General features: G+C 31.1%; 1 protein-coding gene across 1 annotated transcript in view; it reads left to right on the top strand.

Annotated features, from left to right (window-relative positions):
* LOC132756071 (kinesin-like protein KIF19) overlaps positions 1-24866 on the top strand; it is a 40056-nt gene that overhangs the window by 5467 nt on the left and 9723 nt on the right. The window contains exons 2-19 of the mRNA XM_060747055.1: positions 1819-1899; positions 2259-2369; positions 6104-6191; positions 9206-9342; positions 9658-9783; positions 11901-12180; positions 16545-16729; positions 17374-17530; positions 18404-18578; positions 19430-19500; positions 19756-19940; positions 20277-20490; positions 20738-20853; positions 21873-21967; positions 22213-22861; positions 23464-23557; positions 24074-24115; positions 24410-24543. Of these exons, the coding sequence (XP_060603038.1) occupies positions 1819-1899; positions 2259-2369; positions 6104-6191; positions 9206-9342; positions 9658-9783; positions 11901-12180; positions 16545-16729; positions 17374-17530; positions 18404-18578; positions 19430-19500; positions 19756-19940; positions 20277-20490; positions 20738-20853; positions 21873-21967; positions 22213-22861; positions 23464-23557; positions 24074-24115; positions 24410-24543 (2940 nt within the window). The remainder of the gene's footprint in view (positions 1-1818; positions 1900-2258; positions 2370-6103; positions 6192-9205; positions 9343-9657; positions 9784-11900; positions 12181-16544; positions 16730-17373; positions 17531-18403; positions 18579-19429; positions 19501-19755; positions 19941-20276; positions 20491-20737; positions 20854-21872; positions 21968-22212; positions 22862-23463; positions 23558-24073; positions 24116-24409; positions 24544-24866) is intronic.

Here is a 24866-nt window from a genome sequence, read left to right as displayed (position 1 = left end):
ATGTACCTGAATATAAACAGGGTCCTTCAAATCTACTTGGAAATAAAAAGTATAGCATCCAGATATAGTAGCGATCAACATCACCAAAAGTGAAAATTCATGCTATTACCATGTTATAGATTAAGTTAAATTTGTAAATGATTGTAACCTTTTTTATGTGAAATGTTTACAAGAAATGTTTACAAATGCCAGCAAATGTATAAAATATTCCCATATGTTCTAAAATCTAATTCTACAATATTTTGTTGGCCAAATTATTCATAAAATATTCAAACTGTTTCTATAAAGAATATGATAAAGCACCCTACATCGTGACAAAAGTGGCAAAATACATGCATAATTAATACGTCCAAATAATACTGTTTCTGTAACTGAAACGACAAAGCGAAATTAGTTATGCACGAAAGTCACGCGAAACATGAATCAGTTAGAAATTACATGAAAACTTTGCAATGCAATGTCACGAAGAAGAAAAAATAACAAAATATAAGCAAAACAAAACAAGAAATAATCAAACTATAGGAATTATACCCTGTAAGAAATGGGAAAAGACGTTTGAAAGTTATTTGTATCAGACAGACTTTGCATAAGTTTATATTCGAAAGGCATGAAAATAATCAAGAGACACTTTATAGATATCAGAGCCCGATAAAAGTGTAATTTTGTTGTTTAACAAATCAAGTTACGTTTTATTTCTACTTGACACGCACTACTTTTTTTCGGCTTTTCGTATTTAAAAAGAGCATATCAGTGTAAAGTCAATCTGCCAATTACAGAGATTCAATTAAAAAAGAACCTTACGAATGTGATTGGATAGAATGTCATGATTATAAGGAAAAAAAAAGAAAAGCTTTCCAGCTATATCAATAAAGTAAGATATTCGGTAAAAAATCACAATTACTTCTATTCCCCTTGATTAAAAGACATCATCAGACAAATGGTAAATGTGAACATCCTTTGATACACATACTCAAAACGAATCAAAGAGATTGTTTAATTAATCACGGCTTCTTCCATTCTCATCATACAAATACCCCGCTTTTCCAGTAATTTCATTGATGGAATATCTTATTTGATTGGGCGGTGTAGACTATAAACAATCTTTAATGTGAAAAAGTAACTTTAGCAAAATGATTTATTCTTACTTACATAATTGAAATACCTGCTGTCAGTTGCGGAAGCTGCGTGAATTCAGCAAAGTGCAAAGGTATATGTGCAATCTCTTTAATCTTTATACAAAATAAACACATCATTTCCGTGACGTGCTGAAAGAAAATGGTAGCAAACCATACCTGTTGATGGTGTAATATTTAGTCAACAACAACCCAATAAATTATAAAACATAACCAAAAATCATTTAAAAAACACAAAGAAAATATCATTCGTTATTCTAAAAGGAAGCGGGACACAAAGGAAATTTGGGTGGGGAAAAACACACACAATAATTATGTAGATATAAAATACTGCAAAAAGCAGGAATACATGCAAGAAAATGAAACCATCTATTTCAGCAAATTTTAGAAAACACATATTTTTGAGTTTTGCGGACCAGGCGATTGTTTTATTGATGTTTTCATTTAGTAATGTTACACGTTGTTTTAATTCTCAGAATAATTAACAAATACATTTTCTTGTTCCAGACTTTGAACGTTATAGTTTTTATTGAGTGTAATTTGTTTAACACGAGGTCTGATGCCAATAGAAGTTCATTTTATCTATAACCAAAATTGACATGGTATGTACATGTACCTTGTACATGATATGTGGTGTGAGGTTAGTTAACGCTAAAATCATATAAAAAGGTTTCATTTCTTTCAGGTATGTCTTCGTTTACGTCCTATGAACGAGGATGAGATTCTGCTCGGGGCCACGTGCATTGCTCATAAAGTTGAGGACAGGGTAAGTGCCCATTATTTAGTAATTTAATCAACTCTATAGAACCGCCTGGCACATCGTTTATAAGTTTATTCTATCAAAAATAACAAAAATATTAAGTTCAAGACATGCCGAATTTAGTGAGTCTGTTATCAGAATTAAATGATACAAATCCTAAAGTGCTACAATGTAAATGATAAGTTTGATTTTTTTGTATTATCTACTTTACATGTAATAAATCTGGTCTGATAAAAGTTTCAGGGAACACCCACTTTTTTCTGAATATAAACCCAATTGTAAAAATAATGTTCTAGTGTTTGTGTCATTTTTTATTTTACCTACATTGTTTCAAATTGACACTTAAAAACCTTTGTTTATTTCAGATGGTTGTTCTCATGGACCCAATGGAGGATCCAGAAGATATTCTTCGCGCAAACAGGTCCAGAGAAAAGCAGTTTGTGTTCGATACCTGCTTCGACGGAAGTTGCAATCAGGTAAAACACGTTTTACAAATGAGCCGCGTCTTGCGATTTGGATAATTTTGGTGTGGGAGACGATGTCGGCAAAATTACTTCATAACTGGGCCATCAACTTAATACTTCTTTTGTTATTTTGTCGCAAAATTAGCAATGCTTCTTCACTAATTATATGACCTCTTAGCTTAAATTTGAACAAAATGATTCTTTTAATAAGAAAAACTTGGATTTTATACCAAAAAGAATAAATCGCACTTGACGTGACTCAAAATTTATCTAAACTTAATATATTACAGTCATTGCTTTTAAAAATTATTTAAAATAGACTTTAAAAAATATATCAATACATTTCATTGTCTGAAATATTGTATTCTATTTCAATTCTAGATTTAATGATTTTCTTTGGTTTCTTTAATCTATACTATTTTATTATATTGTGCTAGCTGGAGTTTATATTACATTGAAAGTATTAAACTGGAAAAGTTGAACTGAAAAATGGACTGCCCTTTGATCTTAATGGAATCACTCTTGTGCAACAAGACGTTTCTTTGCAGAAACAAAAGAACCGTGTGCCTTTTGTAATACATGTATATCATATAAATGAACGTATCAGCATGTTTTGTATGACTTTTAATCGCGTCCATTTGATTGTTATATGATACCTTTAATATGAGCAGAATAAAATGGTTTGATTACAATCGATAAAATTTCATATAATAATATTATCATCGGCAGACACAAGTATATACGCAAATTAATTATTTTAGAAACAGACACATGGATTATCTGCCGTTCTTGTGCCTGGTTAAATTCACACGTGCATGTTGTTTTTATTTCAAAATAAATCATTGTCTATAAAATGGCACTCATTAACCGCCGTCGGAAGTAAGATAACACGCGTATCCCGTGAAGATCTGCGAATTTTCAGTTCATTTTAACAATAACTCGCATGGATTAAGTATTTTTCCATTTGTATAAGACATCCTGGCATTTATGTGGAACAGGTCTGCCAAATCTCAACATTATCCTTTGTCTAAATGCTAATATGTCATCTTCATACGAAATCCGAGGCCAATAAATTGATGATTTTTATATTTTTAAAACGACGATCCCGGAAGAGATGATAGATTTATAAAGGTTTTAGCATTTACTCTGCCATTACACGAAATCATTATCACAGAAATTAATATTACAGCAAAGCTTTCACACATCAATATATTTTGTATACGCTTTACATTGAATAAATAAATAGATAAATAATTGTGTACGTACAATGAAACGCAGATTTAAATTATCTAACTGTAAAGATACATGCGTTTTAAACGGATTACCTTAACTGCTAGGATTAATTTAAAGTTTATTTATAATGATTAATTCTTAAGCCACATGACATGTTTGAATATGGATATCTTGCGTAATGCATTGAAATCGGGCATTCAGTTTTGCGTAAACGCGTAGTTTATATTGCTATTACATATGTCATTTTTGACCTGAGTGCCCGAGTTCTTAAGAGATTATTTATCTGATTAAAATATAGGTCACATTAGCAACTTATTGAAATTGCAAATTATGCAAATGATAGATAGAGATTTAAAGCCTTTACAAGCGTTATTCCATAGGTGTACTTATGTATCTAACTTTTCTCTTCTACCCCACGTGGCCAGACTTCTGTTAAAAATCCCTCATATCGTCCTTCAGATGGAATCTAGCTAAAGCTACTTTGTGTTTGTTTTGTCAATATGATTATATCAAAGTGAACATAATTATTTCTATCGTAATCAGATAATGAATACAATGTGTCAATGACAACCTATAGAAATATGATTACACTGACAGTTAACAAGCCAGATTTGTCGTAATGCAAACTTCTCATATTAGTATATCATTATTATAACGAAGCGCTAGATTTTAGCCTTTCTTCCAGCAACTATGCCGAGGTTAAAATATATGGTTTATTTTTCGCATTTCAGCAAATCGCTATGAATCTGTTACTAATGATGAACATTAAAATAAGGTATCATCAGATCTAATTGCACTGGAGTCACATTTTTATATTTGCTCTTACTACCGTAAGTGTTGACAAGGCAGATTTAAAATCGCATGTTCCAGATTAGTATCATTCAATTGCCAAAAATATGTAACGTAAATATACTCCGTTCATAAAATTATATCAATGTCATTTTTGATATCAAAATAGCAGAATCCTTTTGCTCAAATATATTATCTTGTACTCTTATATTTTGGGTAAAATGAGTGGACAAATGCATAATGGCGTGAATTTTTAAAGTGAAATTAAGGTACAATCTGATCTCCAAGAAGCATAGCATGCGATTCTTAATAAGTAACACGATACAAGGGTTGTTCAAAGAAAAATAGGACTGCAGCTTATTTTACTATCATCATACATATAAGGAAACATCTTAAATTTAATCAAATATAAAAACGCAAGAGTCTTGGTCCTTTTTCTTTTTGAAACAACGCTCATACAATTTGATAGCCTGTCATTGATAACAAAATATTTTACCACAGTACCAATATGGCAAACAAAGAAATATGAGCATAAGTATACAATCACATTTACTGAAGAACCGATGTTATAAATGTCTGTAGCTTATGATTGTTACTCAACAGGCATGTATCATATGTCTCATCTAGCTTTTCGCGTCAGTCAAAATAACTACTTAAATTCTAATCTATCATCACATGTCTGTTCCGCTTTACGAGCTTTCAAACAGCTATCTAATTGAATCACAATTAAAGAAAAGGAAATTCGTAAAGTTATTTTGATACGAGTAATTTCTTCAATGAAACATTGAAAGTGTATTTCGTTAGATAATCAACTTTCAAATAATCAAATTTGCAAAGGTTTTTTTATATGATCAATTCTTGCAATAAAAGCCCTATAAAATAATGGGCGTTATAAGACATTGTCAGGCAATACTGCCTATATAAAATAATCATGATTTTCTTATTAGTTAATTATTTGGCTCGTCTTCAAACCACTGATCCAGTTGAAGATATATTTCCTTTGAAATTAACACTTGCGTTGAAATCAATCTATTGAATGAGATAGTTTTGAGGGGGTAATTACCCTGTTGGAATACATAGCATTGTTTTAATGTCAGCAGGTCAGGTCTATGTTACATTTATTGACTGACATTACAATTTGTCTTGTAGGTTACCTCTATAGTTACCGACTTTTGATTTCTTACAGCGACATATTGATTGATCAATGTTTCCAAAATGATTAAGAAATTTATCGAATTATTACTGCAACTACTAAATCTTTTTTTATTTTGATATAACTATATGTTAATTTAATTAAAACATGGTATGACAGATCGTATTGGAAGAAATACAATTGTATATGTGTGGTTTATGTTAAACAAACAGTTTCACTTTGACTGTAGGTTACCTGATATAGTATTTTCAAAATTAGACCAATTTAAGCCGACATTTATCGTTTCTATGCTGATTTAGTTCGACATTTTACGTTTCTATGCTGGTATAAAGGTAAAATGCCGTGTAAGCTGTACTTAATTGAGTTTAATTTCTTTTGCATTTAGTTTCGTACCATTAAGGCCTCTTTAGGTTCAAATGTTCCTTTCGGAGAAAGACTACATGTCACGCCGCACCGGTGGCTCATAAGGTAGAATCCATGACATTTTCATGATGAATTTTGATGAGTTCTAAAGTAAATAATATAGCAAGTATTAATGGCAGCAATAAACTTCATCCTTATGTATTTTCAGGAGGATGTTTATGAGTCGTCAACAAAATTCCTTATAGAAAACGTGATTACAGGGTACAATGCCACTGTCTTCGCATATGGTGCTACAGGTAGGAAATTAAAATATTACAAGTATACCAATACGCAGCCTTTATTTGCTATTGTACCATTTAAGCAGATGATCTTCTGATGTATGTCTAAAATATGTTTTAACAATAGTTTGCAAATTACAGAGGCGTATAAAACTCCCATGTTATAAAGTACTTGAATTAAATTTCCATTCAGCATAAAAATCAAGCTGTTTATTACCTATATTTAGAGATAAAAGCATATTATTATGTTTGATACATACTGTAACTGTCTGCTTCTTTTTAGCGCCTGATCGAACAATAATGTATTCGAGACTCATAAAAGCTGACACGCCCACTTATTGTACTTCCCTGAAAAAATTTAATTGAACATTGCAACTGAAAGTTGAACAATCAGTAGGGTTAACATATGAATTTACCCAATCAAATTTAAATAGTCAGGGTGTAGTTTAATGCTTATATTACAACATTCCTTAGGGAATGAAACGCAAACCCCTGGAGACTTGGCTATCATATGATAAGCAAATGACGACCCTGTAAAATCCTTCGTGTCAGTACAAACTGTTCTCAAACTTTTATCATCATAAGAATGTTGCATTTGTTTAATTATGATATGATACATATGATATATGGTATGTGATAAATGATATATAAAATGATATATGATATGTAAGACAAGATATACGATATAATATAATGATATGATATATGGTATACATTATTATATGATATCTGTCAGGAGGGTTTGTACTATTTTATATTGAAAAGAATATCTTAGCAGATATATTCGTATATAGGCAAATTTAACAATATCCATGAGTAAAAGCGTATAAGTCAAAATAATAACTGGTGGCAACAGCTTTAACAGTATATTAACAGGTCATTAATATACCTTCAATGAATGAGTACTATAACTCGCGAGACTAATGTGCAATATTATGATTTTTTATGTTTTTTTTGTTTATGAGAAATTGTTCAGCAAAAGTAATAGAAACGTCAAGAAAAATCCTGTTTTTATCAAAATATATCAAGTACATCCATTTCATTCATTTTCAGTTTATATTTGAATGTCGTCTGTAGCATGTTAATATATACAGACTGTATCAATGTTTTTTGAGACGATAAAATTATGTCAATTTACTTAAGTTCTATTTCAAATATTGATTATCTTGTATATGTATTTGTCCAACGAAACATTACCCTAAAGTCTTATTGTCAACAGAAAAGTTCAAATCAAGTGATATTATGTTTTCCTGCACTTTTATATATAATAACGTCATAATATTGCCGTCTACACACTGGTCGAGTTTCGCTTTGTTTTTTGAATTTGACAAAATTAGCGTAAAGGCATTTTCACATGTGTTAAAGTTACAAAATGACTGTCTGTTTTTGTATCAATCTATTCATTTTCATATTTAGCAAAGTGTCATAAATGATTTTGGACAGAATAGTTACTACTAGTATATCAATAAACCCTCAACTATAAAGTTCTGTTAAATAGAATCTTGGCACTCCTTTCTTTGTTTTACATTTATCTAGATCCATTTGCTATTTTCTTGCAACTTCAAATATCAGGCATAGTTTTGATTGCTTCAATTAAAGATATTGAGATATCATAAAGTACAATCAAAACGCCTTTTGAAACCCTTCAGACAGTAATTACTGTTCTTCTGAAGTGTTATAAATTACATTCCATTTCATCTAAACATCTATTTTAAATTACTGTCATGAATTTTAAATTGCATGTCATTTAATCAACACATTTATTATTATAAATTCTATTAAACTGCTTGTATAAACATACTCTAGAACGTTTAAAACTTCAAATTGTATTTTGTATAGGTATAAAACTTGAAATTCTTCTTTTAACCACTTTGTAACGCAAACATGTTTGTTTGTTTTATAAACCAATACGTTATATGTGTATTTAAACGGCGATATTTACATTCCGAATGATTTGTTGACTCTAGAACAATTGTTGTTAAGAAAACCTTATCTAAAACCCCTTTTCTCCTATTGTACATTTAACTTGACTTTAAATGCGTAGATATATGAATCACCTTTGCTTTTCTATAGCGGTATTAAGGTAGATATTTCGGGGACTTATTGACATAAATATTCTACTGTGAAAAATACATTAAATAGATAGACTACTATAATTGAAACCTTTGAAATAGTGTTTGAACAATGTTTGGGAATAGGATGTATCGTCTTTGTATACCAAGCCTTCATAGAATTAAGTACTTTTACAATACAAACATTTCCTGTTTTCTGTTTTATCTCAAAGCTGTAACTTCGTACTTACAATCAAGGACTTGTTTGTACGTTACTGGAGATTTTATTATGCTTTCTTGTATAACAGTCAAGAAAGACAACAAGTGGTCAGTATTCCAGCACGGTAACTATAGTACAAATCCCCCTTTATTGATGATATTGTAATAAGTCCAGGGATTTATTTATTCTACTTTAAGACTGGTTTTTTGTACAATTTTTAGTACAAGTTGTACGAGTAGTCTTGAGAGCATTAAATCTATATATAGATGGAATGGAAATGTATAGAAAATATGGTATATAAAGTAATCTTTAAGCTTTAATATGAAAATGACCTGGATATAAATAAAACATCTTAACGACTTAAATAAAAATAAAACATCTTAACTCATCATTCGTCATCAAACACATACTATTTATTCTAAGACATAAAGTATCTATTAATCTTATAAAATATACAACAACAGCCAACATAGACTGTCAGCTACTCCAACTCTTCCTAGTATTAATCTTCAATATAATTTTTATTTGAATAAAAAATAAAAGAAACTATAAGAACTCTTCAGAGAAACTTTATAAAAGTTCGACAAAGAAAAATAGGAAAACCAGTTAAATTATGTCACATAGTATATCTCCTGCACCTCATGTACAGTACAATATATTGAATATGACTTGGTTTATTTATATATTGCATGTAAGACATATCCTCAATGACTTTCATTAAGTTTATTTACGTTGAAATCAAACGTGTTATTTTATGACAGGTGCTGGAAAGACATATACTATGTTGGGCACAGATGATGACCCTGGCATAATGGCTCGTACACTTAATGACCTCTTTATTTCCATGGATAAAACTCGGGAAGACATGAAATACAAAGTAACAATGTCATACCTTGAGGTGAGAAGTCACATAACGCCAACACGACCCTAGTGTCATTTACATTTTTTCTTATTTTGTGACTGACAGAAATAGAACTATATACATTTCACACATCAATTCAGCTTAGTTGTATTCCTATGTTTAAATTAGTTTTCATTATTTTCATCATATTTTCATTGACGTACGTGCCGAACAAATTGTATACATACAAAACAACGGAAAAGAAATACTAATAAATTAACAATATGAGTATGAATCAAATAATGTATTGTTTGTTGCTATTAAAACAATGGGCGAGTATGTCTATTAAGTATGCCTTCATATTTACAACAGATATACAACGAAATGATCAGGGACCTTCTGAACCCAAGTTCGGGTATATTAGATCTCCGAGAAGATTCCAAGGGTGGTATACAGGTTGCTGGTCTCACTGAGGTCAAAGCAAGATCAACCGATGAGGTGTGTAACCTTTCCAAACTTATTTTACAATTTAGAGATTTGCTTTGTTTCTATTATGATAAAAACGTGGGGAATATACCAACATTTTCACTTTCCCGGATAATTCTTCAATTTTACATATGTATTGTAGATTTTCTTGTCTTAACGTTTATACAGTATTTTTTACAGTATTTATTTTTTAATTTATAGACATGTTGTTTCATTGTATTCGTTTAGGCAGTTATTCTAATGTGTCACTGTGTTACAAATTAATGCAACTTGGAGTTAAAACTCTGTTACTAAACTGCTTGTGATATTAATATCTTTTATCTCTTGTTATCCAAGATATTGATATTTACGTCACAAATTTGCATGCAAATGTTCTTTTTTTACGCCTCCTGCTATGAAAATAAATTAAAACATGATATCAACACGCAGTGATGACAAATATTGGAATAAACCTTCTGTAATAATAATGTTGCAGAGTCGTATTATATAGATGAAAAGCAAACTTGTTTAAATGGAAACATTATAAAATGGGAGACTTGTATATATGAAATGGTTGTAGCTAATTAAACCTGAATCGTGATAAAATAATTTCAACATTTAAATTATTTACTGGTAATTAGATCATATTTATTTGAAAATTGATTATTTCTCCCTTCGAACACTTAAACATAACTTTGCTGCCTACATATATGAATAGTTATGACGATATGACATGTGTCATTACGGTATAACATTATTTATTAATTTCAATTTATCACTATCTGCCACATGAGCTCTGATGCAGTACATGTGAATATTATCATAACAACGAAAGGCTGGTCTAATACAGTGTTATTCTGTGTTTAGTTTATACTGTAAAGTGCTTTTATGGCACTATGAATTATTCATTTGGTCTCTTGCAATTCTTTTCCATGTTTTTTCTTTCTTTTTTGTTAAGCAATTCTAATGAAATAAATGTATTTCAAATGAAACACTTATTCTCAAGTCAGAAGTTCACAAGGACATCTTTAATAGTCCATGTATCGATCAAATACAGATGTTTCTTTTGATGTAAACAATGACAGCATAATAAAACCCGAAATACATTTACCGTGAACTATCGACCTTAAACACATTGTCCATCTTGCTAATTACATTTGATGGTCATTTTAGAATCGGTACGTTCAAGACCGCTGTTATCTCATGTTAAAGTCAAATAATAATATAATAAGGCGAAGAAGAAATGTGTCGACGTCGAGCTACCCTGGGCCACTACCACCTTTCTTTATTTGACACCGGTACTGATAGAAAAAAGCTCTAAGTTTCCGTCACTGTTAAGCTGAAATAGACGTGTATAAACTAACCATTTTTTTCTTTAAATTAGTTTATCTGTTTACAAATGTAGACCAAGTTGACCTAATAAGATGTACAATCAAGCGGTGACTTTCCTGTAGAAATTGTGAAGCATTTACCAGCATGATAATTGAATACAATTGCTATATGTCCTAATTTCATAATTGGTAGCAGTATTCAATGGCAACGATGCCTAAAGGGCATTTCCTGTTAATAGAGCAATTGCGAATCAAAGATCTAAGTTGATATATGCAATGACCAGTAAAGACTTAATTTAATGTTTGTAGTTTAGGGGACTTTTATTATCGTGGTTAGGTTAATAATTCAGGTATTTGATAGATCCCTACTCTGATCCTTTATTTGAATAACAATACATTTAACCTGTGCTCTTTTGTTCATAAATATGTTGTGGTGAAATTCTGTTTGTATCAATTAGAATTAGGTAGGTCAGGGACATATTGGCCTCAGTTGATATACATTATATTTTCATGTTGATACATGAGATACTCTCTTGTACAATACTGTGATTAATCATTTATATTATAGAACCTTTATTGTCATTTTGATAAAATGTATTCTCATAATTATAGGATACTCATGTTATTATGTTGAGAAGATGCATTTATATAATGATTCTCTAATTACCATGTTAATGAAATATATCCATTGTTGAAAGTCCTATTGTCATGTTGAAATTGATTGCATTCACATACACTGTACTTATATGCTAGTTATCATATTGATATACATTGTATTAAATATTAGGGTATGTAACAATAGTAATTCTATATATTCAGGTAATGAGACTTCTGTTACAAGGTAACACACAGCGTACCCAAGAACCTACAGCTGCAAACAAAACTTCTTCTCGGTCACATGCTGTGCTTCAAGTTATTGTACGCCAACAGAATAGAGTGAAAAACACGATGCAAGAAGTCCGGACCGGAAAATTGTTCTTGATAGACCTTGCCGGATCAGAGAGGGCAGCTAATACACATAATAGAGGGAAACGGATGGTTGAAGGTGCACATATAAATAGGTCGTTGCTCGCTCTTGGAAATTGTATAAATGCATTAAGTAAGTAAATAGTACTTTTCATGCACTTTTAAACGACCAATCTCGGCTGTGTCTTACCAATCTTGACTGTGTCCTTTTTATAGAACTTTCGGTTGTGTCCCTTAATTTTGAATTGTACATTTTTACATGTCTGCTAATTTTTTATTGTCCAAAAAACTTTTGATAAAGCTTATAAGTTCATGTTTTACATACATTGTAGTTTAATCCATACATAAATGGAAAGACATGTGGTTTGTGTATACTAAAAAAGTCCACAGGCTATATGATATGGAAATAATTTCATAATATGATTACAAAAATATTTTGTTGGCATGATAAAATAACTGATTTTATTGTAGTTATTATTTTCATTTTCATTCACGATATGAGGCATTTTTAGCTGCAATAAAAATATACCCCTGTGGTTCTTTATGCCGTCTTAGAGGTTTGCTTGAAACTATCTTATCATTTTTATTGATTATCTCAATTGCTTTCAAATCCTCTGCATGCGGTTCGGTCGTAATTTCAGAACGAATGTGTCGTCTGCTTAATCACGTGGGATCTGCGAGTGCATCATTTATTAATGTTAGCATGCTTCGTTACAATCTGCAATATACCATTGACTTTAATTGCATTATCGTTAACAAAAAATATGTTACGACAAGCCTTGAAATTGCACCAACGTGGTTCAATTTGTGTCACGTTGTTTAGCTCGTATAGTGATTTACTGTCTCTTACCGGGTGCAATACGCTCGTAACATAGCTTATGGTATTTAATTTAGGTAATTTAGTGTAATAAAAATATATTATACTGATAGGGTATGTTATTAAGATCATCAAAGTTAATCAAGCAAAGAAGTAGACTAATTGATTTATTGAAGGAAGTTGATAGAAAATTCCGTGTACCGATTGCTTGATTTGGCATAAATACGTAGAATTTTTAAGCCCAGTAAAGTAACGGGCTCGTAAACATTTGTTGTTTTAACTTCATTATTCTCTGTTAATTGTTTGAATAGATCATCAATCAGATTACAATGTTAATAGAATGACTTAATGAAATATCATTAGTAGCACAATGGAATATTCCATGTCATATTATTGTTGGCAATATGAAGATTAAAACAAGAAGGTAGAGAATTATGCGTTAAAGTATAAGACTTTCGGAGTAATTTAGAAAAGTAATTCTTTACAATTGTTGAAACATTCACAATAACTTTGTATGTGTTGTTTTGTCCATTTGCTTTTAACACACTTGTGTTGTGTTTATTTTACAAACGTAAATTAGAAAAGAATGATAATTCTTTTAATCATTGCATAAAGTATTAAATATTAGAAAGGAAAACAAAACAAGAAAGAAAAGAAAAACAAAAGGCAAATACAATAGCAACAATTTCACTGCAGTTTTGCGCCTCATATCGCAGAGTTTTGTAGTGAAAATGTTAATACTGAGCATTAGCCCAGTCACCTGCTCGAACTAAAATTACTTTGAGACCAGTATAGATCCTGTCAAGTATGTTCACTCGTGAAGTATACTGTTGACTGACTTTAGTGAGATGCTCATCTTTGTATGCCAAATTTGATAATGGACAGTTAAAAGAATAGTAGCTGAACATTTACATTTTGAAAACACTCAGTATGTTAAGGGTTATTAAAAGGCAAAATTAATATTCGCGAAGACTTTTTTCTACGGTAAGCCCAACATTGACAGTGTTTGATATCATTTCGCAGCAGCTCATGTTCATTGGATATTTTAGTTTTTTCTTCTTAGCAACATAAAATTATTTGTTTAGTAAATACTATAAATATTTAACAATAATTGTACATTGATAACGACACGTTGGCACTAATAATTGATGCATGTCCTGATGCCAAAGATATTCATTTAACATCACACGCTGCAGTTAGCAGCTCTGTTTATAAATGCATGTATTTATACTTTGCAATTATCGTCTTAATTGCTTTGTTTCCGATGCTTTCAATGAATTTCAATTTATCTAAATTCTAAATAAAGAAAAAAAAAACTTCATAAAATTCTAAAAATGAATTGTTATTTGAATACGAGTAGATGTATATGTTTTATCATGAGAAACCTTGGTCAACGTCTGATTGACCCAATTGTAAATTTCGAACTTTTTGTAATGTTTTTGAGCGTGCGCCCCCATTGCCTGGCCAACCAACCCTTCCATACATTTAAGTGCGATTTGCACTTGTACATTTTCAGGAATGTTGTTGATGTATGTGGCTTGTTCAAGCCTATTTAAAAACTGGTTCAAAGTCTCACCAGGTGACTGTTTCATAGTGTAAATATCTAGACTTGCTTCTTTTTCAATTTTGAATTTTGCAACCAAAATATCTTTCAGTTCGTTTACTCTTTCTGGTCTTATGTTTTGCGATTCGTACCGTAATCTTGCCAAGCTTTTCAAATGCCAGACAAGTGATGCGACAGTTTCCCATGCACGTATATCTTTCTGTAAGATTTGTTTCTTGGATCCGATATCTAGAGTTTTGTAGAAAATAACTGACAATTTTATGTTGTCAAATTGTGTTTTTTTATTTGTAATCTTGTGGAGTTCTGAAAAAGACTTGAATAAACATTTCCATTGTATTATTAAAAGGTCCGCCTTCAGAATTGCTAATATAAAGCTAACACCAAAGAAAAAATCAATAATTTTCTATGAAAATTGAATTAGTAACGGATGAACATGGCGTGTCATATAGATAACACTGACGCCTCCAGTAGCCTACCATTAGTATAATTAGTAAGCAAGCAAAGGTTTAAAGAACTAAAACCGCCCTAAGAATTTATATCTCACGATCAATATATAAATGTCATTTTACTTAAACATTCAAACAAATTAGTAAATAACATACAAAGTGGGTGTTCTGTTCCTCCAATAAGAAAACTGGGATGACAATTCCGTCCCTGAATGAAATGTTGATCGAAGCAATCACATAAAAGAATGTTAAACATAAATGGAACTTTATAAAGGAGATCAAATGTATCCCACTAATAGTTTGTTGAAGTTGAAGGCAATATAAAAAACATAAAAAAGCTCTAATATGACCAATTTATCCACACTTCAATGGACACATCTTGGCATTAAACGTAGACATGATATCTAAGAAATAAAAATATCCAGCAATATATTTTACAGATCAAACAGTCCATTGAGTTTATTGCAAATAAGGTATTTTTAGTTTCAGTTATTCACTTTCAACAAACAAAATAGATGAACAAATAATCGCTGTTCAAACTTGACCTTGTCTTGTTGCCCAGAATTCTTGACTCTAAGATTGATGTCTGAATTTTTTAGAGTAGAAATGCTGAGTCACTTCTGAAAAGATGGGGTTTTTTTTCAATTATCATTACTCAAAAACGGCTTTTTATATTTGATATTTTAAATTAACTTATTTTATATATTAACACAAACTTAATTATTTTACATCACATCAAATGTTACGGTATTGATGAGGTGATATTTACAATTCAAATTTTATGATATTGTTAGAACATTTTAAACATTTTAAATTGTATAGCATGACTAGGGAATTCTTTTATTTAGTGTTCGTTGCCGCTGAATTCCCACATAAACAATGTTACTGACAGTTTGTTCAAGTGATCACTTTAAAAATCAATCATTGTTATTATCCCCGGTTGTTGTTTCAAATTTACATGTCATCAAATATTAAAGCAACACGTTAATGCATTCAGAACAAAGTTTTGCTTAGTAATACTTTCATTGTTAACTCTGACATGACAGGAACTGTATAAATTTCTATGAAAAGTACGATGCGGTCGTTATCAACGACTCTATTATCGTTGACATTAGCAGGTCATTTTGTCAAATTACTAATAAAATTATCTTCTTTTTTTTCAAAAAGACCAATACATTCACAAGGAACACCTAATGATTAGACATATTTAACAGGTTTACAAATTTTAATTGTAAAACAATATTATTACAAAATGTATATATTTTCCTATGATATCACAGTTACTATTTGAATAAAGTAAAAAGGTAGAATTGCACTTAAATCCAATACATGTACTAAATTAATTATAAAAATTAACTATTTCTTTGACCATCGATATATGGAGATATTGTTTCAAAACACTCAAGAATGGGTAAGGGGTCAGTCTTTTTTATATAAAATCAACATGAATGATTTTTTATGCTTTTAGGACAAATGTATGTAGATGTTATGTCGACTTTTTCTTTTTAACACTCATAATTCTTCTTGAATGTTAAGCATGCAATAGAAGATTTTGGTTGCTGCCACTTTACATTTTGTCGGGGAATAAAAAAAAGTGAACGATTTTATAATAAAGGAAACAATTTCCTCGTTACCTTATATTTTAATAATGATGTATGATTTTTTCTCAGCGGATAAGAATGGCAGAGGCTACGTGAATTACCGGGACAGCAAGCTAACTCGTCTACTGAAGGACGCACTGGGCGGCAACTGTAAGACCGTTATGATTGCCCATATATCACCAGCAAGCATACATTTTGAGGAGTCTAGAAATACGCTTGTTTACGCCGACAGAGCGAAACATATCAAAACTAAGGTAATTACTTCACGAACTGTAGTCCAAATTACTCGACTATAATGCTATCTCTGGTAAAAATCTAATAATAATACCTAATGTAATACATGAATAACTCATCTGTTATTTGACCAATTGTTGTTTGCCTTTGAAGTCGCGTGGTGTCCTGATTATTTCTTTTCATTTATATTAATGAAACAAAAAATTCCTCATTACAAAAACACTGAAAATTTTATGCAATGTCGGCATTATGACCCTTGGGTATTTCCTAATGATAGTTTTAATTACAGAAAAACTAAGTTAAAGAGAGTTGGTTATCTGTTTGATTTTTTACAATTATGAATGCGATTTTTATGGTATTTTAATTACATACCATTTTAATGTATTGATTTTAACTTATATATAAAGTACTTGTGTCGATTGAGCCGACACTATCTTACTTATGCCACATGTCTGAAATACCTATTTAGAGATGACTATCAAATTATAGTATGTTTTGGCAGGAGTGAAATGATCTCTTTTTAATTCAAATCTTTTAAAGTAAGATACATTTCTTATACCGATAATAAGGCCTTACATATCTTACATATTCATTAATATAACGAAGCGGGTGATATAACTATACATGTATTATAAATTGTTGAATTTACTAATCATCAATTCAGGTCCGACGAAATGTGACAGATGTGGCGTACCATATTGCCCAGTACACAAACATCATACAAGAACTTCGAGATGAGATCAACCGGCTTAGACATAAACTAAATAACCCTGAAAGTGCCAGGCGAAAGTCAAATATAGCAGACATTCAGTCTGTACAATGTATGTTTTCAATTTTGTATCATTGTAATGTTCCTCATTCTGTTTTATAAATAAAGCGTTCATCTTTTAATAACAAGTGTATAACTCTGTATAAAGTGTATTTATAGTTGAAAATTTACTTTTTATTTAAATATATATCTCTGATCAATTCATACCCAACTGGCTATCCTACTGTAATGAATGTGTTACTGGGTAACCTTTTCTCAAAAAATATTACAATAGCATCATATTATTACATAAAAATAGAGAGAAACAGAATCACAAAAAGAACTTCATATCGGCAAGATTGAAAATGTTGCAGTGTTGGTGTAATGAAGCCTCTTCATATCCGGTGTTACCGTCCATTCACTCAAACATCGGCTTTAGCAGAATTCAACACTGGAAAATGGTGAAATTTTGAAACATCCGCAGATGTGTTTATACGAGGTTATCATGTCGTATATGGAATTTGATTTTTTAGTATTCAATATCTTATAACAGTTAAGGACTTGCACTGGTCGGGTTGATTAACGCTTTCTATTACTTGGGGAACATACGTCGCTTTCCATGGTATGGCACTAACGTGTCACATTGAGGGGACCATGATAACCGCCATATGAATACATCTGCGGATGTTTCTAAATTCAAAATTTTACCATTTCATATTTAAATGTTGAATTCTGCTTAAGCCGGTGCTAGGGGTCGTGGACGATATAGTTTGCACTTCACAGTATCGTCCTTGAACAGGCTCAATCAAACCGAGCCTGCAACATTTTCAATTTTATCGTTTTGGACTTTCTGTAGGGATTCTTGTTTTCACTATATTATGGTATTTTTATCTATGTCATTTAATCTGGTGTAAAAGAGATACTTTACACGTATAATTATTTTCAGCTGAAGTGATGGAGGCTAAACGTAACGCTGACAGAGAAGTGATGAACAAATTGAAAGAACAATTACTAATATCCTTCAAGGATCAAATGGAGCTCAGGAAAAGTTTAATGGAACTGAATAATGCCACCATGGAAATCTCCCTAGAAACAAATCGCAATCAGAACATAATTTCGGAGTAAGTACAAGAATAAAAGAGGTTTAAATATATGATTACATGGAATTTGCCTGGAATGTTTTTAAGAATTGCAGGAATGTCCTTTTGAAGATTGGTGTTTATTCTTTTATCTTTATGTACTTGAAATAATCAACTAACACTATTATGGAAGAAAATGTTTAGAAAGTTAAGATAAAATGATTTTGTTTGCCCAAAACAGACAAATATTACCATTTATTATATACTTTGAAATGAAATATTGAGAAATATTGATGAAATAAAATGCGTATTTTCATTTTCCGTATTTTCACTGTAAAAATTTATTTTTCACTACAGTGAAACATATTTTCTGTATTTTCACTGGTGTCTTGTCGGACTACTTTCTTTTAAATTCTGCCAGTACTCAAAATTTAAGAGAAAGTTTTGCAAATTTTAATGTCCAGAAAGAGAAAAATGTATATAATAAACAGAAAATTCAAGTTTTTTCTATAAATACATGATTTATTTTCATCTTGTGGCATGAAAATTACCATATTTCACTCGTGGCTATCGCCACTCATGAAATATTTATTTTCATACCACTCGATGAAAATAAATCATGTATTTATAGAAAAAACTTGAATATCCTCTCTATATATGTAATTTTTATTACGAATTTATTGAATCATCAGATATCCGTCTTGTAGGCAAAAGGTAGCACTGTGTTACTGACCCGTCTTATCGGCAGAGAAAGGGTAAATCAACCATTTTTTTCCATTTTTATGATTCCTAAAATATTGTTGCCATCAATTTCTTATTACTAAAAATGATTAATTTAAATAATGTGTTTTAAAAAAAACTTTTCTAAAATATTTATCTATTATCTTCATCAGGTGGGAACTTGATATGGCAAGGGCCAGCAAAGCCAAACACCCAGATAAACCATTAGAGAAATTACTAGAAGGTATGTATGAAAATGTTCATAAGAAATAATTTGTCTGTCCTTTATGAAATGCTTAAAATATCGCCCACTTTATGATACAATATGAATGATACTTTTGCATTTTTTTATACATCAAATGTCGGTATAACACCATTTAAGTGAACACACGCGATTTTTTTCTAATTGCTTCTTTTAAATGTTACCATGTGTGCGGCAACATACAGTATTTATTTTTAAATGATTGTGCAATAGGAAGTTATTGCCTTTATTTTGCAGCAAACAAGAAAGCAATAGAAATGGCAGGGACGGGGACTGATGAGATCGAGGGTGCTGAAGACGTCAGGCAAGCAAAAGAAGAACTGAAAGTTTTACATGACGAGAAACGCAGAACTGAGAAAATCCGAGCCACAGTAAAGAAAGAGTTGGATATGGCTCGTGCAAAGACAAGGAAATACGAAGAGGTAAAATATTTGTCATATCCTTAAGACAAAGTAAATTTCAAGCAAATTACCGAAAAGTTTGACTACAAAGACATCTGCATCGGACCAGGTCTATAGTTTAAGAATATTGTAATCATATGAACATTTGTAGTTTCATTTACCTTATGTAAAATGTTTGATTGAATATGTTGTAACATATAATTTAATGTTTTTGTGGAGAATGTTTTGATCTCTAATGTATAAGCCAAATATTCAAATGCAATAAGCAAATTTTATGTTATCGCCTAAAGCACTACATGTAAACAAAGAGTTTTATAATTGGTATAGTTTAAAACGTATAAATCACAATTACTACAGATGATTCCGCACCGAGTAAAATCGGAAGACCAAAAAGAAGTGCTTAAGTTGTTATGCAAAGTGCACGAGCTGGAGATTCAGAACACTGAGGTTCAGTCGTCTTGTATAATAAGAGATTTCCAGATCAAGAAGAAAGATATGGTAATATCTAGATACAGACAACATCAGCATCTCAGTGACCAGATCATCAGGAAACAAAAACGACTTATTGAAGGTATAACAATATTATCATTTATATAAATTACTTATATTGCTCAATTATTGAAACAGAAACATAATTTACCTCTTGAAATCTCCATCTCGTTAGGAATAAAAAGAAGTCCAGACAGTTTAAACAAACAAATCACTTCCTTGACATATAACTTATACAGCACTGTTTACATTGAGCATTGTTTGTATGCAAATAGATGAATTCCTATTCAAATCGTTGTATAATATATAAATCTATATTATATTTTCAGAAAATAAACTATTTGTATCTAAAGAACTAGAGGAACTGATTGAGATGTACAAACTGGAGCGGAATTTACAAAGGGAGGACTCTGATATCAGCATAGGTTCCGATGTCGGCTTGAAGGTCAGTATGCAACAAATTAACAACCTATCAAACTATTTAAAGCCGTCCAGTAGCTAAATAAGTAGAGCGTTGGACTGTAAATCGGGCGACCCGGGTTCGATTCCAAGACCGTACAGGTCATTTCGTTGTGATTGATCATGAAATTCATTCTACGGTTTCCTCTCTTCTGGCATTTTACAGAAGTTATTAGTTCCTTGCAAAAGTGAATGCAACTAGTACTGGTAAACTGATTGAAAACCTGCCCAGGACCGATGTGGTGGCTGAACTTTGCTTTGCTTAATTCAATGTGGCTAACTACCGTGCTCCAGTGTGTAAACCACCACCACCACTAATATAAAACTATTTGGCCTTTTACTTGTAACACAGTTTAATGTTCATGGTATATTCTGCGTCACAATCATCCCAGTTTATTCCTTGCTTATTTCATATTTCATATGTTTTACTTAAATAGGAGGAAAGCTGTTAAGTTACATTTTCAATGATTGTTTAATCAATATCACACGAAACTCATTACAGTTATCTTACAATCAACACCTTATCACCATTACCATATTACCTTTTAATAATAAATAATAAATTTTGAAACATATCTCCAAATCAAAATATGAAATAGCCAATAGAGTTGACGCTAAAAAAAGCATTTATATTGATAATAAAATTATTCTTATCGCTTGTGATCTATCTATATGCAACGATGGGGTAGTGAATTGTTGTCATCAGTTCCAGTACAGCTCACTATCTAACTGCATGCCTGAATAATTTAACAGTTTCAAGATAGGCTGATAACATTCAATGCAAGCAATTTAAATTTGATAACTCTAGACCTTCCTTCTGAAAGCTTTTACTGAAACTTTTATTACATAAAACATACTATGAACCGATATGAGTGATCCTATATCGAGTTCCAAGAAATATAAAAAGATTTGTTGCTGTAAAAACATTTTGAAATTCGTTTGATCCAAACAGCTGCTTAACAAATCCCAAATCCAATATATATTTTTTTTCTTGTATTTATTTAGTTGAATGGCTTGGATGTTGACCAACTTAGTACACTCACAGAAGAAACAGAGCCTACAATCAGCAGACGACAGAGAACAACAGATTTGAGAAGAACGTAAGAAAATGCATGCCGTGAAAAAAATATCTTAAGATTAAGATGATCAACTTACATTTTTAGATAACATATTTCAAAGAAAATAATGCAAAGTCGCAGGAAAGTATACTGCTTTATTAACAAGATCAATAGATATAAGTATCAGATACCATATTTGCAGCTGTACATAAAGCTAGTTTGATAACTTTCTTCTAGAATAAATGTTTGTTCTCCAAGTATATCATTTACTTTATTTTTATTTGTAGGAATTCCGATGATAAGATATTCTCCCATACACCTAAAGCTCGACAAATTGAAAATGCAAACTCGAAATTTGACAGGGGGAATTTATCAGGAGCATGGCGAAATAATTCCAGTCTCAGTCAAGAGATTGACAGAGTTACGCCCCCTCTGGATATTCATCCGGAGCGTAACAGTCTTGGTGCTCCATCGAGAAATTCAAATAGTGACAGAAACACGATAGTTACTAACACTAGAAACATAGCAGCCCTTGCGGCTAGAAAGCGCAATAGGGCGCAGACAAATTTAAACAATATTGAAAAACGCAGCGAGATCGTAGATCCGAGACCGCTCTATAGACCTTCACACGGCAGTAAAGATTCTCTGGATGACAGAGACAATAAAGATGCATACCTTACACCAAGTAGACTTGATAAACATAACAGGACATTTATACCGGATGCTCCGTATGTGTCTATAAGTAAAGCACCTAGTGAGGACAGTCTGTCAACAGTGACAAAACATACGGTAATATCGGAACGATCTTTACCACCTTTGCGTAGAGTCGGAGAAGCAAATGGAGATAAAAATAGAAGTATGAATATGCGGCAGTGGGTTCCTGTTAATGAGCCTACATTCAACAGGAAGAAAAAGAAAGAGACATATACACATCAGGTAAGTTTATACTTTTTTACGTTTAGTACATTTCCATGTGTATACAAAAAAGCTAATTCGAACGCACAATTGGTGAAATTTGCAGACTCTGGTCATTTCTTCCATGTAAGATAATAAAAGGTACATCATCTACCAGGTTAGTTCTGTTTTTCAGCAAGTGCTGTGACAACATTATTTACACTATTCGTGTATTTTGATGCCTTATTTTACATTTATTTTTATTTCAGCAGTTGTATGAATTAATGATACTGGCAAACCCTAATGGCCTTGTCAAGCACATCTTTGTTATCTCGGTTTACAAACCTTATAAGTAAAAAATCCTACTATATTCTTATCAAGTGATAGCCCAGGTACTACATAATACCTGTACTTATAAAAGTGTGCTTACTAGCAGACTGATTTCATCAGTTTTCCCAGTGTAGCCTACATGAATAGTACTATGTGGGACTCAATGAGGGAAGAACCGAATGTGGATACAGCAAAATATTTCAAACTTAATTATAAATACACTTAAAGAGTAGGAATAAATGTAGACAAATATGAATAAAAGTTTATTGCAATTGTAGATTATCTAAAAGAATATATTACTCATGATCTTTCAGTATTTAAAAAAGAACCATGGTCGCAATGGCAAAGGTAGAAACAACCAAGATAATATAACAAAACAGAAAACAAGTCGAACTGATCCAGACAAAGGTAATATATACAATGAAATAGGTAACTTTTATTTGACAATTGATGAAATATTTCCTTGGAAAAAATAATAAAGATATAAAAGCTTGTTTGAGAAAATATATTGCAATTAATATAGATTATGCTTCAATCGCTTATTAGAATCTAGTTTTTGTTTGATTTGTTTTGTTTTAATAATAGTAACAGAAATAGGGACCATTTATTTCAAATTCATGTTCAAAAGGATAATTAGTCTTATTTGAAAGCTATATGGTACGGAATTTGAAAATTAATGTCTTAAAAACATCTTTTTTTACAATCACTCAAAATCCAAGAGTGCCGCCAAGATGGATGAATGTAGGTAAAATGATTGCAAGCTTTTGGTGTTTTATTTAAGACATATTTGTTAGATAAAATGATTTTCTGTAGGTTATTTGTTTAACCTACACTTGCTTTAAATTGATATAACGTAGTCTGTTCATGACTAAAGACTTACTGTAATGCATATACATTATCAGAATTCTACCTCTTTTGTTTCAGATTTTGACTCTTTGTCACTTGGAAAAAAGAAATTCAATAGAGGTAGGATTTTCTAGATTTATAATATGGAAAAATGATATAAAATTTTGACTACCGATATATAGATATATTGATATATACAAATAATTTATATTCGGCACGTCTTTCTTCATATCAGGTGATAAATATGTAACATAGTGTAAAACTATAAAACTCCTACTTCCCTTTCTAAAGACAGCAAAACTTATTTGTTTCTGAGTCATAACTGTGCCTATAAGAAAATTTATAGCAGTAATTTCTGTAATTGGTTAGTTTTAGTTTAGTTTGCTAATAATGCGATATTTCGATTTATTTCAGGGGGACAGAGTTCTGACACGTCGAGCATGGGAACTCCAATGAATAACGGAAATGGGAAAAAGCGACCTCCTCCAACTATACCAGCATACAAGAAAGGGGACATAACTATTACCGGATTTAGTCTGCCCAGATACTAGGAATTTACATCGAAAAATGCTGCAGCAGACTATAGTTTTTGTTTATAAAATTATTAGGGGATACATGTAGTACTTTTTATAATTATATTGAAAGTCAAGGTACTGTATTTCAAACAAAAATAAAATATTTTGTTAAAGTGGAATAATATAAGTAAAATCTAGTGCTAGAATGTATTGTGTCAAACATTTTGTCATTTCAGGCTTCACAACTATTTATAAAACAACTCTATGCATTCCTCTGATATAACATGATTGCATTTAGGCAGTTTTAAATGTTAAGGCAGCTGCAATTACTTGTTCACTTGAATGAGTAAATGTGG

Source organism: Ruditapes philippinarum, unplaced genomic scaffold (assembly GCF_026571515.1).
Source record: "Ruditapes philippinarum isolate M1 unplaced genomic scaffold, ASM2657151v2 ctg5585_1_1_1_1, whole genome shotgun sequence".
Taxonomy (NCBI): Eukaryota; Metazoa; Mollusca; class Bivalvia; order Venerida; family Veneridae; genus Ruditapes; species Ruditapes philippinarum.
The sequence above is the reverse complement of the archived record's forward strand: the minus strand, read 5'-3'. Positions and strand labels throughout refer to the sequence as shown.